Here is a 16,979-nt window from a genome sequence, read left to right on the forward strand (position 1 = left end):
TTAAAATGCTGGCATAGGTCAGCGGGGTCAAATCGATTTAGTTTACCAGTCATATCGCAAGCAGTTACATTTCCAGGATTGTAATCTACGACTCAAGTCAGTTGCAGTTCAGACGAAGTAATTGCAATTACAATCGCCTAATTATTCTCTATAACGTGTACAAAACTTATTAGGACGTCACATCCCTATTTTTGGCCAATCCCTCACGGTGACAACTGAGAACCATTGTGATACGCATATTCTTCTTTGCACAAACGCTTGTATTTTTCTCCTGGATTCCTAAGTCAAAGTTTCGCTAGTGGGAGCTTTCTTTCTTTCTTTCTTTCTTTCTTTCTTTCTTTCTTTCTTTCTTTCTTTCTTTCTTTCTTTCTTTCTTTCTTTCCGTCCCCTCCTTCCTTTCTTTCCTACATTTCTTTCTTTCTTTCTTTCTTTCCTACTTTCGTTCCTTCCCTTTCTTTCTTTCCTTCTTTCTTTCTTTCTTCATTTTCATTCACTTTCACTTCACTTTCATTCCTTCCCCTCCTTCCTTTCTTTCCTACCTTTCATTCTTTCTACCTTCCTTCCTTTCTTTCCTACCTTTCATTCTTTCTACCTTCCTTCATTTCTTTCCTACCTTTCATCCTTCTTTTCCTTTCTTTCTTTCTTTCTTTCTTTCTTTCTTTCTTTCTTTCTTTCTTTCTTTCTTTCTTTCTTTCTTACCTTTCATTCTTTCTACCTTCCTTCCTTTCTTTCCTACCTTTCATTCTTTCTACCTTCCTTCATTTCTTTCCTACCTTTCATCCTTCTTTTCCTTCCTTCCTTCCTTCCTTCCTTCCTTCCTTCCTTCCTTCCTTCCTTCCTTCCTTCCTTCCTTCCTTCCTTCCTTCCTTCCTTCCTTCCTTCCTTCCTTCCTTCCTTCCTTCCCTCCTTCCTTCCTTCCTTTTTCTCTTTCTTCCTTCCTTTCTTTTTTTTTCTTTCTTTCTTTCCAAATAAGCAATACATGCTCGAGGAACTGGAATAAAAAGCCGTACCATGCGCTTCTTTTTTTATTATTATTATTGCTTGTACTATGCCAAAGAGAAGGTAGTCCTTACTATCGCATATGAGCAGACCAGGTGTAAGCGCGGGAATACCGAGAAAAAAACTCGGTATCCGCGCTCACCACACGCACTTCTCATCCATTCACTGACGGCTAATTTGTGCCGGCTTTCTTCGATCATGCAAGCCAGTAAGAAAAAAAAAAAAAAAGACTTCGCGAAGAAACACCATTTAGCATTGCGGCGCCGGATTCCGTTGAAACTCTGTCCATAAACTGAGTTCGCTGCTGTGGTCACTTGGTCACATATCCCGAAATACTGTCGACGCTCATTTTCAATCACTTATTGTGCGATGCACATATGGAGGCAAACGTAAACGGAGCACGCTGTTGCTTTCTGGCATATTCACGCGTCGCCAAATTGAAACTGGTCGCTGGATTATGTGCAGGTTTTTGTTTGATGCTAGCGAGCGTTCTCACATACAGTGCAATGCACGACAAAGATGGTAAATCAAGAAGAAAACATATCAAATGAGAGGCTCGTTATACAGCTCTAGGTGTGATTGCACCCGGTGCAATATCCAGTACGAACAATACGACCGTCAATATTTGGAATGTACTGATTGAAAAAAAAAAAAAAGGCTGACAATTAGTACCAGTGCATGATATTTAGTATGCGTTTAGGATTCTGCAGTAACCAGGCTGCTAACTAAACTACCTCGCCGGCCCAAATTCCCACCGACGCAAAGAACGTACACCACACATCCAGTGCAGGTAGTCGTGCGTGCGGATGGTGAAGCTTGGTCCACGTGAAATTACTAGGGGCAGCAAACTGCGCAGACGCATGGTCTGTTTTCCCGCCCCCTTACAAACAGACTGTGGTAGCCGTAAACCAGGTAGACGCATACTGACCACGACGACGGAGAAGAGCAGCTTGCTCTTGAGCTCGTCGGCGTCCCTCAGCTGGGGGATGGCGTCCAGCGCGTCCAGGGTGTCGACGCGCGCCTGCGCGTACAGGCTACCGTACCGCCGCACCAGCACCGAGGGCCGTTGGTCGCCCTGCGCTGTGCTCTCGAAGCGGGAACCGCGTGCCACCATCCGCTGGGCTTGGCTGGCCAGCCGCTCCTGGAGCTCGCGCTGGCGCTGCTGCAGCGCCGCAATGGTCTGGCGCGCTGAGGCCAGCTCCTCGGCCTCTGACGACGGCACGTCGGTCCCCACGGCGCTAGATCTGGAGCTGCAAGTGAGGAATGAACGTCACTGAATTACAGCCAAGAGCACACTTCGTCGCGACTCCTGTACGGTGCTCCATTGGGAGCCGTCGCACTCCGTTTGCTCGTCGGAAAAAAAAAAGGCATCATTAGTGGCACGGATGATGGTAAAACAAGGAGCTATAGTATTGCGAAGTGAAAAGTGGCGCGTTCGATCATACAACACGATGTTAAACAAAGCATCAGCAACGGTTCAAATCGCAGCTGCGCTCACTGCCCGCAAAACGTGCGCCAGTGAGTGCAAAGTATCGATTTACAGTTTCAACTCAACACGATGTAGCCCGCGGTACGCTGATATACAAGGCGGTAGGAGAGGACACACACCGCCCGTTAGCTGTGTGTGCTGTCCCTGTGAAAAAGCTGGCAGCGCACGGGACCTAGGTTAATGTCATAGCGGTTGAAATGCTGCTATAATGCTAGCCATTAATTCGGATCGCACAAGCTCGTGTCGCAGAAAAGCCGGTGTCGTCGGCGGCGTTGGCCGTGAGCGATAAATTCCGGCATGCACTTCATAAATAGAAAGCAACTTGCAAGATGGGCTGGGTGGGAATCGAACCAGGGTCTCCGGAGTGTGAGACGGAGACGCTACCACCCAGCCACGAGTGCGATGTTTGAAAGCGGTACAAAAGCGCTTCTAGTGAATGCGGTGTTGCCTTAGAAACGTGCCGTAGAACGTTATGCTGCGGTGTATATCGGTAATTATGAGCATGTTACTTACAGAAGTCGTAGTTACACGAGTAGCGAAGTACGTTTTCGCTACATTTCTTCTGCGCTCTGCGCACATGCAGAGCCATCTTTCGGCAAACACAGAAGAACTCCTCCTCGCAATGTGCGGCGCTGCCCCGACACGTGGCGCGCCACTCGTGGAACACGATAGCGTTCCCCCCCCCCCCCCGGAGTTGCCCTTTAAGCTTCGCCTTCAAGAGTGGAACGCGATAGCGTTATTGCACCTCGTTCGCACCGCCCACTCATTCGCTCGGTATGCTCGGTGTGAACGAGGTGCAATAACGCTATCGCGTTCCACTCTTGAAGGCGAAGCTTAAAGGGCAACTCCGGGGTTTTTTTCACATTCGAATATTCTAATAAAAATTTTACTGTAGATTCTCCTCTCCGTCCTGACGCATTCTACAAAATTTGGGCGCCGTACGATAATCCGTTCACGCGCAACACGACTTTAAAATATGCTGTTTTCATGGCTTCATCATCATCATCATCATCAGCCTGATTATACCCACTGCAGGGCGAAGGCCTCTCCCATATCTCTCCACTTAACCCGGTTCTGTGCTAGCTGCATCCACTTGACCCCTGCGAACTTCTTAACCTCATCCGCCCACCATGGCTTAAGTTGAGACTATTTCTGCCGGCAACACTGAGTTTCTGACGTCACAAACAGTATACCGGCATTACTGTCCACTTCCCGCATGATTATGAAATTGTGAGGCTTATATTGAACTACCTCAGACATTTTATGCAATGCTTCATGATTTTCATACTTTATTTTCACCATCCAAAGCATGTACGAGTGTTTCTCTAATACTGAGTGTGACGTCACCATTTCGTCACCTGGGACTTCGTTTCTGGCCGTAAAAGCAGTTTCGGTTTCGATTTGCTGTTTTTTCTCTTTAAAAATACTTTTAATTGGAATTTCGAAAAACGGTTTTTTTGTGTTCGAGTCAGGACGTGCCGAGGAATGTAATTCAACCAAAAACACAGAATGATGGAAAAACCACCGGAGTTGATCTTTAAGCGTCCTCCAAATTTTTGCATATCGTGTCTGTACGTTTCTATAGTCAGTATCGTGCAGCGCGTCAACAATACTTTTTTTTTTCATTCTGTATATTGATGCTTCAAAGAATATAAACCAACACCGATTTGTGACGTAAGCACGATGCGGTGGCGCTTCTGTCACCAGGCTGGGCCGACTGGGGGTGAAAAGTAGGGTTAGCGCCCATAGAAATACATGGAACCGAAAGATTTCAAAGCAGTTTTCTCATTTCACAGGGCACATATGATGTCGTTATTTGGCAGAGCAACCATGAACACCCCAGAACAAATCGTGAAAGTATGAAATCTTATTACCAAGGTGAAGTATCTTTAAAACACCACAAAACATATGAGTGTGCGAGTTCGGAAGGTGAGCCATAAAAACACATGTAAACACAACTTACCGCAACATTTTTCTCTGTTCAGCAGCGTTGAACCCTTCTCATTTTTTTTTGTGAATGCCTTGTACCACGCCCCGACATCACGTTGCATGGCACCCTAAATTCCCTTGCAAGTACTGCAAGTCTGGCGACTTGCGGGACCGTTCACAACACGATAAACTGACCGCGCACAGTTGCAGACGACCATGCACCACCGGCGCTGTCGTTAGCATATGCTCCGTAGCTGGAGGCGGCCACGGTGGGTATCGCCAGCTGCGCTGTCGTCTGCTGCAATGCGCGAATCTCGTTCGGTCCGTATTGTCGTATGGCGTTTGACAACTGCTTTTTAAATGTAATTCTTTCTAGGATTTATCACTTGAGCGACAGTATTATCAAGCTAGTTTACCCCATGCGGCAGCATATCAGACTGTAAACAAAACTGCGCTATTCGCTACATGAGCATTTTGGGGTTGTCCGGATTCACAGCATAGATTATACGGGGAGTTTTAAAAGTAGACCCCCTCCGCTATGACGCAGCATACTTCTTCAAAGCGCCGGCCAATGTTTAACGACCGGCCACCGCAATTCTGGTGCCCTGAGAAACGGGAATAATGTTGCGGTAAGTTGTGCTTGTGTTTTTATGGGTCGCCCTCCCAACTCGCACCCCCGTACGTTTCTCGACGTTTTAAAAATACTTCGACTAGGTAGTGAGATTTCAAACTTTCACGATCTGTTCTAGGATGTTCACGGTTACTCTGCACAGAATGAGGACATCATAGGTGTCCCGTGAAATGAGCAAACTGCTTAGAAATATTTCGGTTTCATGTATTCTTACGGGCGCTAACCCTACTTTTCACCCCAGTCAGCTGCGGTGCCACGAGCGGCCCCCTTTGTTTGTAAACACGGTGTTAGTCTATACTGTATATTAATTTGCTATCTTTTCTGTCAGCCATGTTGCGCCTACTGCATACACATTTTATAAGACCCCACCGAAATGAGTCAGCGGTTAGAGCCTTCGACTATTGAACCAAGATACTCGCGCCAGATCCCGGCCGCGGCGGTAACGTTTCGATGGAGGTTAAATGGGAGGCGCCTGTGAACTGAGCGATGTCAGTGCACGTCAACGATACCACCATGGTGTAATACCCGTGTCACGCGAGCAAGCAAAAACTCTTTCACCTAAGCGGTCTTTTAGCGAGTTGAAAGACTTTTATTCAGAAGGAGTTGCGTAGCAGACACATGACGCTGGCGATCTCTTTTTAGCGTTTGCTACCGAGGACGCTATCGGAAGCGTGGCGCTAGATCTTGAGACAAAACCACTCCGAATAATAATAGAGTCGAACGTTGAGCTAGTTGGTCACACATCTCTTGGAAGAAGGCAGCAGAGCAGGTAACCACAAAGCATAAGAAGCACGCACAAACACTTTGTGTTGTTACGTGCTCTGCTGCCTTCTTCCACTCAGAATAAACCTACGTATCGAAACATATAAATCAAATAATTGTGTTATTACACGTTATTTATAGTAAAGTTAGCTACGGTATGTTCACAAACGTTAAAGAAGATGGCGCGCATACGCATCGGCGGTTTGCGTCACCACGTGATATCTTGAAATGGTTACGAGAGTGCTGCAGAAAAACTGCAATATTGTGCCTAGTTAACTTTCTGCGAAGCGTAAAACTCTTTTTTATAATGTATAAACGTGACACGAAAATTCACTTTTGCTTTTTTTATTTATTAAAAGATAATCATTCGTGTCCACTGGGCTGGAGGCTACTCCTTTCCAGCCGTAAAAGAGATCGGTGATCTCCGCTTGCGGAAAAGACCGCCTCTGGAAAGGCGATCGAACTCTGTCGTGTGTCCGCGGATGAAACTCCTTTTGGGAAGGTGTCTTTTTATTCAAATGCCTTTACTGTGCACGTGTGACACAGGTATAAATTGTCCCGAGCCCTCCACGACGGCGTCCCTTATATTTTAAGTCGCTTCGGGACATCAAGCAGCGGAAAACCTTACCTCAATCTTCTTATAAGCTTTCATGTTGAAAATTGCTCTCTTCATTGTGCCTCTCGCGTATAATTTTCATTTACTAGCGCACCTTTTTATACCCGTAAGAAGACATTCATTCTGGGTTGTACATGTGTGGTATTCTCGTGTCTGAAGTTCTGATGTGGATACCGCATGCATCTTCACCGTTTTAATCACTATAGTCTCCTCTGTGACACCAGCAAAATACACTTTTATTGCGAAAGCAATACTACGCCAGGTTTCGGACCATCGTGTAGTCCGTGGCCGCAGTCACGAATTACCTTGAGCAGCCGCAAAGAAGAAGAACGCTCGGTCACCCGCAGCTAATGCTTTCGCTCTATATTCGGTTCAGCAGCGTTGAACCCTTCTCATTTTATCCAACCTGAAAGTACAACTTTTTTTTTTTTGCCGTATATTACTCGAAAGAGCTAAATCGAATAAGAATCAAACATACATATGTCTGAACGAAAATACATAAAAAAAAACGAGCATTGTGTGATTAACCGTAGTGCCAGAGGCCAGCTCTTGGAGAATACGCTGCCTCTATCCAAAAGCGATGCAGCACGAAGTTTATCTGGAAACTCGGTTCGACTCAGCGAAGGAGTGATTTCGCAACTACAATTCGAAAGGGGTGGGGGGGGGGGGCGAAACATCTTCGCTACGTGCGCAAGTTGCATCCTTGACTTGGGGTTCAAGAGTCCCAGAGGGTTCGATTTTATTTCATCCTCTCATCTCGAAGACGAAGCCCGATTGGCAAGTCATATCACGCGGTCACGTAACGTCACACAACCCGACGACCAATCAGTGCTCGGCCACGTCAGCTGCCAACTACCACTTACCAGTGGATGTCCGCGATTCTTCGCTCACAACGCCAACGCCGGATTTCCTGGAGAGCGATGCTTTCAACGTTATCGCGTTAAAATGGGGTGTTCGAGCAACACTGGAGCTATAGTTAGCCAGCGGTAAGGAAAGGTAAGGAAAGTTCGGCAGTACTGAAAGTATAGTAATTGAGAGCGGTGCATATAGATTTACGGCCGGCTGACCTGTAGCTGGAGGAGGTTTTGCAGACCTGGCCCGCGCGCTGCATGGCAGCACCGGACTGGTCCGAGTCCGAGTGGTATCCTGCTGACAGATCCGAGTCATCCTCGTCGTCCGCGTCGGCCACGTCGCGCATCAGCTCGAGCACACGCTGGCAGCCGGCCGAGTAGCGCAGCAACACGGGGGCCACCACTGCCGCCTCATCCAGGTCCTCGGCGATCTCCTTGCGAAGCTGCGTGAACTGCACGAGGCCGCCGCAGCGGGTCAGCGCAGATCGCCGTGGGGCACGACACGCCCCCCAACAACACCGACAGCCCCAGTCTATCGCCCGATTCTTTACAAGCAGAGCGGTTCGATTTCGCTTGAGCGGAGAGGCTCCGGCTGTGTCCACGAGCGCTCGCATTCGCCGTCTCTCAGCCTTCTGACGTTCAGCGTATGCTCTTCTGGTACGCTTCGCTTCACGGCAAGGAAACACTGCCACCCGTAAGGAACCTTTCTCTTAGCATTTACGAGAACAAATCGCAACGGTACCGCAGGCAAGTAAGGTTTCGGAATGCGAAAGGCTGCACTCGGGTGGATGTTAATAAGTAATTACTCCATAATTAGAAATCTACTACACCTTGTGGGGATTAATTCCCCTTAATATTGGTACAATAGCTATACGTGCCTCGCCTCAAGACCCAAATGCAAACCTGAGCCCGCTTGCGAGCATCAAATTAGACAGTATACTAACCAGTCTAACCTTAATCGCAGTCCAGACCATCCGTTGATATTCAGGAAAGGAAAAACGCACAGTTGGTTCACTCCGCCCGTAGACGCCCTACCTCCACTGTGAAGAAAAACTAGCAGACGATTACGGAACTCAGTTACGCGAAATTTGAAAGCAGCTGTCCTGGTTTCCTCTTTTTCAATAAGCCGAGATAAAAAATGTGAGACGTGCATATACATGCACATTGAGAAAATGCATTATGTTTTTCCTCAAATAACCATCCTTCAAGTGACAATGCATTCCCTATCCTTGATTGTTCATAACACCTGCTGGCGCCGCCACCTTGCCTCGTCAATAGCGGCACGTAGGCGACGTGGGTGTATTGCGCTGGACGCGGTAAGTTATTTCACCGGCGGGCCGGAGCAGGCTGAGCGCGACCAGTCTCCCCTCCGCCTTACCCTTCCACATTTCCACCTTCCGACGCTGCCCTTCTGACTCTCGGACACAATGCTCCCCTCCACCTTTCTTCCTTGCCCCGCTGTTGTGCTTTCCTTCGCCATAAGCTTCTGCTTTCTCGATAGGCACCCCTCGGCTTCTCGTAGCACCATGCTGAAGCTGCGCCTTCTTCCGCCCTTCATAATCTCTTCATCCTCCCACGCGATAGCCACCCACTGGGTTCTTCCCGTTGCAGTTACCTTTCGGTTGCGCAGCGTCGTCCGCTATTAACGGGAACAAACAAGGAAGTGGTCGCTCTTTTAGACTCGTCATTGCATCCGACACTACAGAGCATCAAGGCAAAATAGTTCAGGCACAGAAGGACCTGGAGGTGATGCTCCACATGGCCTGCCGCTTCGCTTCAGTGTGAGGCACAAGTAGAAGCGCATACCACCCATGTGTATTTTGATGTTATATTTAATGTTTCTTAGTTGCTAATTGCATCGTGTTTTTTACAATTGTATCCCCCCCCCCCCATGTAATACCCTCCTTTGGAGGGCCTTTAGGGGTAACCTGAATAAATAAATAAATAAATAAATAAACAAACCACTAAGCCAACCATCGCCTCTCCAGTCTCTCCCTCTTCTCTCTCCCCCTCCCTAAATAAAGGGGGGGGGGGGATTTTCATATCTCCATTCTGCGCCTTACTAGCCGTGGAAAAAGCTGCGTTCTAAAAGGCAATGCAACTTTGTTAAGCTGTTCGGCAACTGAGCCGGCCAGCGGACCTGGGTTCAATACCGGCCGTGTTTCGGTGGAGGCGAAACGCAGAAGGCACCCTAGTACTGCGCGACTTAGTGCGCGTAAAATATCCTCGGATGAGCGACATTATTCCGAAGCCCTCCACTACGACACCTCTGTCCCTGTTCCTTCTTTCACTCTTTCTCATAGCTTCCCTCACAGCACAGTTGAGGCTTCAGATGATGCAGCGCGACGGCACGAAGCCTAGACGAGGAGAGGGAACGAACACAACACTTGTCTACAGGCTTCGGGCCGTTGCGCTGCATCACCTGAGGCTATATATGTCTGACTAACTAGTCCACCATTTCATTACAGTTGAGGTGCCCGTCGAGGAGTGAAACAGTTATAGGGATGTTTATTTATTTATTTATTTATTTATTTATTTATTTATTTATTTATTTATTTATTTATTTATTTATTTATTTATTTATTTATTTATTTATTTATTTATTTTAATACCTGTTTCCGCGTTTTTGTGGTTCTGCTGCGAAGAATTTTGAACGAGTAAAGGGCAACGAACACGAGCGCTAGCTCACGACGGAGTCAGCATTCGTCTCTGGTTTCCTTTTCAGCGCCGCTGAGATCTGAAAGTTAACCAGGCATGCGCCTTTTCTTTCCTCCAAGTTAGAAGAGGACGTAGACTGCCTACTACTTGGCTGAGAACTGTAGTACACAACTTTTAAAAAATCAGCAATTGCTAACTTGTTCCATAGTACCCGGCGTGTGTATTGCTCCACTGAACAGCAAATAAAATCAGTTTTTGACATTTGACTATGGAAGTCAAGTCGCAGGCATCTAATAATTGAGTTTACCATTCGTTGTGATGATTAGGTTTATATTATGGCAACAAGAAGAGCTTTAACAGCGGACTACTTTCAATCACGTAGGGATTGTGTGTGGCGGTCAGTGCAGACGAACTGTATCCGAATATAGACTGCCTAATTTGTTCGTGCAAAAGGTCCTGGTTACTCGAGAACATTTAGCATTGCAGTAGTCATTCGTCCCGGCTGTGTATGCATCTCATTTGCCTTGCGCTAAACACGCGTTGTCACTTACATGGCTTATCCACATGCACACGACATAAAACTGGGCTGCATGGCGGAAATCACATGGCATCAGTTTTACACATTTTTTCTCGCTTAAAGCGCGGTTCTCTTTGCTTGATTGGTGTATCGTTATAACCCGCTGTCAAGATTGACAGGGTTTGTGAACCGAGCTGTCTTGTTTGCTATAAGGGGTGGCAGCGGAGTTTCTGTTTAATTCTACTTAAAAAGACCCTGAACTCTCCGCTCCAGTGCTTCAGCTCGAATAATTATGCCACGCAGGGTGTAGCACTGATACCAACTATACGATACTACAATAGCTTGTAACGCATCTCAGTTGAAGCGAAAAAGTAGTCTTACTTCATTTCGGCTCAACTGTCGCGTCATTGTGACTTAATGTTGTTGTTGGTGTTGCGAGGGGGTGGGGTGCGGGGAGGTAAAGGACATACTAATGTGCGCCGCCAAAGCCTTGTAGCGGCAGGAGCTGGGGGACGTATACTCATAGGAAACGGTGCAATCCAAATGGAGTTGTACGACGCTGTCGAACAGGTGCAAGTGAGGAAAAACGGAGGCGGAACTATTGCTGCCAGGTTGAAGGAAACACGAGAATTTGATGGAAGTCTTTAAGGATTTGAGCAATTGCGGCTTGAAATTGACTTCTTCTCACCTGATCAAGTGGTGACAGCGCATATGCTTGCACACCTTAGGAAAACCGGGCCAGCTTCAGTTCTGGAAAATTTTTCAGCCGCCAATATTCAAAGTAACTGGCCGAATGAATGCCCGATCGAAATTCAGCAGGGATCGTTCTTTGCTTAGAACCTATCAAGAAAGAACAGGGAGCTTTTCTAGGCTTGTCGCGCTGTGGACAAGGCAAAGGCCTGCAGATCTATGTGTGAGGGAACAAAGGCCATATTTACGGGCGTAAGAAGAAAGGTGACTCATAGATCCGTATATGGCATTTGTCGGACTTAACCTCGACTTAACATATTCTACATTTCATGTATTCAGATTTGCTTTTGTTCCGTGATTTTTCCCCTTTCCGAGGCACATTTCCTACTGCCACTGACGGCTGTTCTACTGTCCTTCCTGTGACCATTAGAAGTTTATTGAAACACTGGGATGACTTTTGCGTTTTCGGCAAGGTATTACACAATTCCATTGATACCTTCGCTATGATCGAGATGACCATTTTTCAAAACCTTTCCCAGTGGTTATCATTGCCAATATGTAACTTTTTCTTTACTCATGGCTCTGGGCAAGGAGGTAGAATAGTGCTTTTTGTTAAAGACATTTGTGTTTCGTCGTCCACTTAGATCACTTTCACATACTGCTGAATCACTGGCTATCCGCATTCGCAACGGTCTTTTTGACATCATCTTGTCTGTTGTTTATCGGCCATGGAGGCAAAAATATGACCTATTTCCTCGATGAATTGAGCAAGGTTAAGTTTCCACTTGGTCTTATTAAGTATGATCGGTGGCATGAACATCATTTGCATGATCGATGATGTTAAAAACGGAAAAAGAAGAACAGTTGACTGTTGAATATTTAAACACTCTTGCCGATGCCGGCATCGAAGCCACAATCAATCTTTCTATATGCCTTGAAAATTTTGAAAACAAAAATAGTGTCATCCTGCCTTGACCACGTGAACATCCGCTTTTCATGAAGATTGTGGAGCAAAAAAATGTCAGACCATTTCTTGATTGCGTGCCATGTCCTTCCTCAAGCGGGATTATAGTGGAAACATGTTAAGTTTGACACAGTCGAAATCATCGACAGAACTCGTTTTGACGCTGCTGTTAAAAACTACTGTAGCATTTTTTTGTTGTTGTCTAATACACGTGAACGTTTACTCTATGAGTCTTCTGCTGAAATATCTGCGTATCTGTCGGCTTCCCGTAAGAAGGTAATTACCGTGAAACAAAGAAAGGTTAGTTGTCCATGAATTATTAAAGCTGTTCTCTCGGCTATTGCAGAGATTGAACTAGCTTGGGCATTTGCCAAGAATAGAAAGGATAATAGCGCAAAAGGACACTCACAAATAGGCACAAATAGACACACAGGATCGGCGCTGACTCCAACTTCTTTCTCGGAACATCACATACAAACTTCTTCTTCAACCTCCAAATGCTCCTGCAAAGTCAGCAACAAAATCATCATAGCATTTTTGGCCAACCCTACCTTCCAACATTTAACAGTCGACCTTCACTACTATACAGTGAGAGAGATGGTTCACTAATACATTTTGAACCAAGTCTTTTTATAAACGAGGCTTCTAGCAGTTCACGGGCAAGATTATCCCTGCTCCTGCCTACAATCTTAATTTCTTTGAACTTCGGTTCGCATTTTCTCTTCAAATCGCACGATTTGCAATAAACAGGCATATGTAATTTTTTTTTTTTTTTTTTTTTTTTTACAGAGCGCATATGTTCTGCAGGAGCGATAATCTTGCCCATGAGCTGCTAGAAGCCTCGTTTATAAAAAGACTTGGTTCTAAATGTATTAGTGAACCATTTCTCTCACTGTATAGTAGTGAAGGTCGACTGTTAAATGTTGGTAGGTAGGGTTGGCCAAAAATGCTATGATGACATTGTTGCTGACTTTGCGGGAGCATTTGGATGTTAAAGAAGTTTGTATGTGATGTTCCGAGAAAGAAGTTGGAGTCAGCGCCGGTCCTGTGTGTCTATTTGTGCCATTTATGAGTGTCTTTTTGCGTTATTAACCTTTCCTTTATGTGACTATGTACCAACTATAGCCCAGCAATCAGTTTTAATTTTCCAAGAAAAATGTTCATTTGAGCAAAATTTACAAGTCAGCCTGTAATAGAGCAAATGAATTGCTCGTATCAGAAATGCGTAGATACTTCCAGGTAAGTTTTTTGGCGTCCAAAAGGAATCCAGCGAAGGCGCAGAAAATTGTTAATAGGTGAGACATACGCAGGGAGGCATCTGAAACAATATCCTACAACTTTGGTACGCTATCTCTACAGATAAATTCAATACTTTTTTGCGGCTAATGGTGAGGCTACACTTTCACCAGTGCCCAGTAACCTCGATCACAGTTTGACACATGTGCTCGACTCAGCATTTTTACCGCCTTGCATGGTCGATGATCTTCGTCGTATTCTTTCTGGTTTTTAGCAAGCGAAAGTCAGCTGGCTGCGATGGCATCTCAGTTCATATACCAAGCAGGCATTTCGAGCGATTAAAGCATGTTTTGCTCGCGATATAAACGGCATTACTTCTACTAAAAGAGTACCAGAAGACTCTAAGAAACTTCTGGTTATCCCCTTGTGTGAGCGTGGAGCAAAAATAATATCTTACCGTCGAAGTTGTTTGTTTTAGAAAAACACATTTCCTTAGTGATGATTGGTTTTCTTAAGTCTCACAATGTATTGGTCAAATATTTAGGGGAATTCCTAATGTATTCTGTAACCAGGTAGGTTTTATCAAGGGTAGTGACACGTAGAAAGCGCTTGTTGGACTCTCTGATCTTATAAATAGCATCACTGACGAGAATGAATTTGCCTGTGCATTAATTTTAGACCTTTCGAAGGCATTCAATTCCGTTAATCATGACGTGTTGTTTGGTAAGCTTCAGAAGTACGGTTTTATAGTACTTATAGTACCTTTCCTGTCTCTTGTTGACTATCTTGCTAACCGCTCACAAATCATTGCACTAGGTAAATATAAAAGTGACTTACAAAAAAACTAAAATCCCATGTTTCGCAAGGATCTATACTAGCACCTATATGGTTTAACGTATATGTCAACGACTGTGAGCAACGCCTGTAAACATTGCCGCGTATTCCAGTATACCAATCATAAAACTCTGGTTGCGTTCAGCACTACTGCAAGCAAGTCATGGAGTGACTCAGCAATAACTTAATCACAGTGAAAAGTAAAAAAAAAAGAACGCTATTAGTATGTTTTCATAAATATTTAGAGCCAATTTCTCACAAGTTATCAAATTTTTCTTGACCAACCGAATTGTGTATAATATGTAATGCTCTCCGATTATGTCTGTTTTGAACGGTCAAATGCTTACATGTATTCATTGAATCAGACATGCCCTGGAATATCCACTTAGCTTTTGTGCGTTCTGGACTCCGGAAAGTCGCTTGCTACTCTTAAATCCGCCCTTAAATATGTATGCCGAGGTTGCAGTGCTTTTCAATTTTTACTATTGCCTGACTTTAACCATCTGTTCCTTGGAACTGTTGTGCACTTACATCTTGGAAAAAGAGTTTTGTATACCACGCTCCTGTTCGCCACCTTCGTATTCGAAATAGTTCATTACCTAAAGCACGCACCACATATGGCAAACGCCTTCGGAAGCATTATGTGCCACAAGTCCTTAACCGAATAACTTAAAAAACATTTTTGCTTAACGCTTGTAATAATTGAAATCGTTCCTGGTTAAATTACGTTGTCAATTACTAGTAACTCGTGATTAGCACGCCTTTTTATCCCTCTTTTTTTCTCTTAAATTGAGAAGATTTCCTCGCTTCTGCTTTGTCTGTCTGCCACAGTGCATACCAGGTGTGGTGGCTGTTGCCGGGCGCTTCCACCCAAGCCTTCCGTGGCTTCGGCAGCCTCGCATTTGTAGAAACTAGTTGAAATAAATAACGTAGAAGGATTTCTATCTGATTCCTCCGTTCCTCTCGTGCATTTGTCAGGAATTTTTCGGAAAGAAATTTCTCGTAATACTCTGCTAGCTAGCAGGTAGTTCAGTACCCTTTCAGTACACTTTCGGCCTGTCGGAGCGGGAAAGTACGTGCCTGACAGAGGGCGTCCTTATCCAGCTGTATGCGCCTCCGCAGCACTGCCAGGAGTGTCTCGAGGCCTCTGGCCGCCTGCTCTGCTGGTTCCAGGGCGTCCAGCAGCGTCTTGTTGCGGATGAGACGCTCCTGGACCTGCACCCGGCGGAGGCTCAGCTGGCGCTGATGCGAAGCTGTGCTGGGCGCCGGGCCCCGACTGAGCGACACGCGGGCCTCAGAGCCCGAGGAGAGCCTCAGCGCTCCGGCCTTGCAGCGGGACAGCAGCGCCTCGAGCTGGCCGCGCAGCGCTTCGCCCAGGTGCAGGAGGGGCGCCTCGCCCGCGCTCGACGCACTGCCTCCGGTCGGGGTGACCAGGCCGTGCTGGCCGAGGCCTTCCAGCGCACGGTCCAGAGCCTGCTTGCGGCTACGCAGCTGCTGCCGCGCACGGGGGTCCGCCTTCAGCACCGCCTGCGAAAAGACCACGCCGACACTGACTTCAGGTGCGGAAGCGGATGCTCCCGTGCACGAAGCTCTAGTTCTGCTTCACACTGCAGGACCTGCAAAGCAACCCTGACTAGAAACCCTTCACTTCTGTATCCCAACATAAACATTGTATATTCGTGGAAATGAGTGTCATTGATTCGTTCATTCATAAAATAAAAACGCTACAGAATACGGAAAAATACCGAACTGAAAGATGGACACCTTTCTATCATCTGTTCTTGTGTGCGCCTCTCCGTCCAAATCGACTTGTGAGGATGCCACCTTCAGCGCTTATGCCCATGCAAAAATTTAAAAATTCAGCGTCTTAACGGCAGCGCTGACTTTCCATGCGGGCGCGGATTTCCAGAATCATGATTTGCGCCACTCCACCAGTTGTACCTACAGGACTCTGCGACATTCTGAAACGAGCAATGATCTAAACAATCCGTTTACGCGTCTTCGTAAAACCGTGCATAATTGAGAGAGAAAGAAGTGGGAAAAACAAATTGTGATCGGCTGGCGCCAATAAGCTGCCGCATTGCTAGCCGTTGTCATCGGGAAACGCAATTGCAATGCACTTGAATAAGTTCTTCTTCAAAGCTGCGCCCTTCAAGCAAGGCGGAGTTCTGGGGTGCTAAAGATATTGATAGGAATATGACAAATGCTACAGGTATCCGTGCTGTGCTCTATTTCGTGCTTTTCGTGGTACACCTCATTTTAGAGCGCACCTCTTAGGCGAACGTTCTAGCATTGCGCGATGACGGCGTCGTTGGCGGCGTAACGGACCACCTGCCAGCTGTGGCAGGTGTTCTATATAGTAGCAGAGTGAATCGCCGGTTGTCTTGGCTATCAGGTGGCTGAATGGCGATATGAAAATCACCTCCAGGAGAGAGTTGAAAGGCAACGGTCGGCGTAGTGGTTTGGGTGCGGCGAGTGCGAAGGAATACGAAACCGGAAGGTGGCTTCCGTGAGAACAGCCGGAAGTGTGGATACCGTGAATGAAGAGGTTATGGCGATGACTGAAGAATGCGTAATTGTTGGAGGTGGTGCTACGCGAAGCCGAAGGGTGTCTACACCGTTCATTCGAAATGCTTGTAGCGCGACAAAGGAACACAAAGGACAAACAGAACGGGACATGCGCTATACCGTTAAAGCAGAAGGTTATGACGATAGCGAAGGAATGAACCGCAAAGATCTGCGAGAATGAAAGGCGAAGGAGGGAAGATGTACCTGGAGGGTGAGGGGGGCAGCGGTGGAATTA

At 46.3% G+C, this 16,979-nt stretch overlaps 1 protein-coding gene across 1 annotated transcript in view; it reads right to left on the reverse strand.

The window, feature by feature from the left end:
* LOC146206390 (uncharacterized) overlaps nt 1–16,979 on the reverse strand; it is a 63,526-nt gene that overhangs the window by 10,472 nt on the left and 36,075 nt on the right. Inside the window, exons 2-4 of the mRNA XM_084591057.1 lie at nt 15,257–15,703; nt 7,494–7,729; nt 1,928–2,249 (exon numbers count right to left, since the gene is read on the reverse strand). Coding sequence (XP_084447183.1) covers nt 1,928–2,249; nt 7,494–7,729; nt 15,257–15,703 — 1,005 coding nt within the window. The remainder of the gene's footprint in view (nt 1–1,927; nt 2,250–7,493; nt 7,730–15,256; nt 15,704–16,979) is intronic.

The sequence above is a fragment of the Amblyomma maculatum genome, chromosome 1 (assembly GCF_055883805.1).
Source record: "Amblyomma maculatum isolate TAMU_Amacu chromosome 1, ASM5588380v1, whole genome shotgun sequence".
NCBI lineage: Eukaryota > Metazoa > Arthropoda > Arachnida > Ixodida > Ixodidae > Amblyomma > Amblyomma maculatum.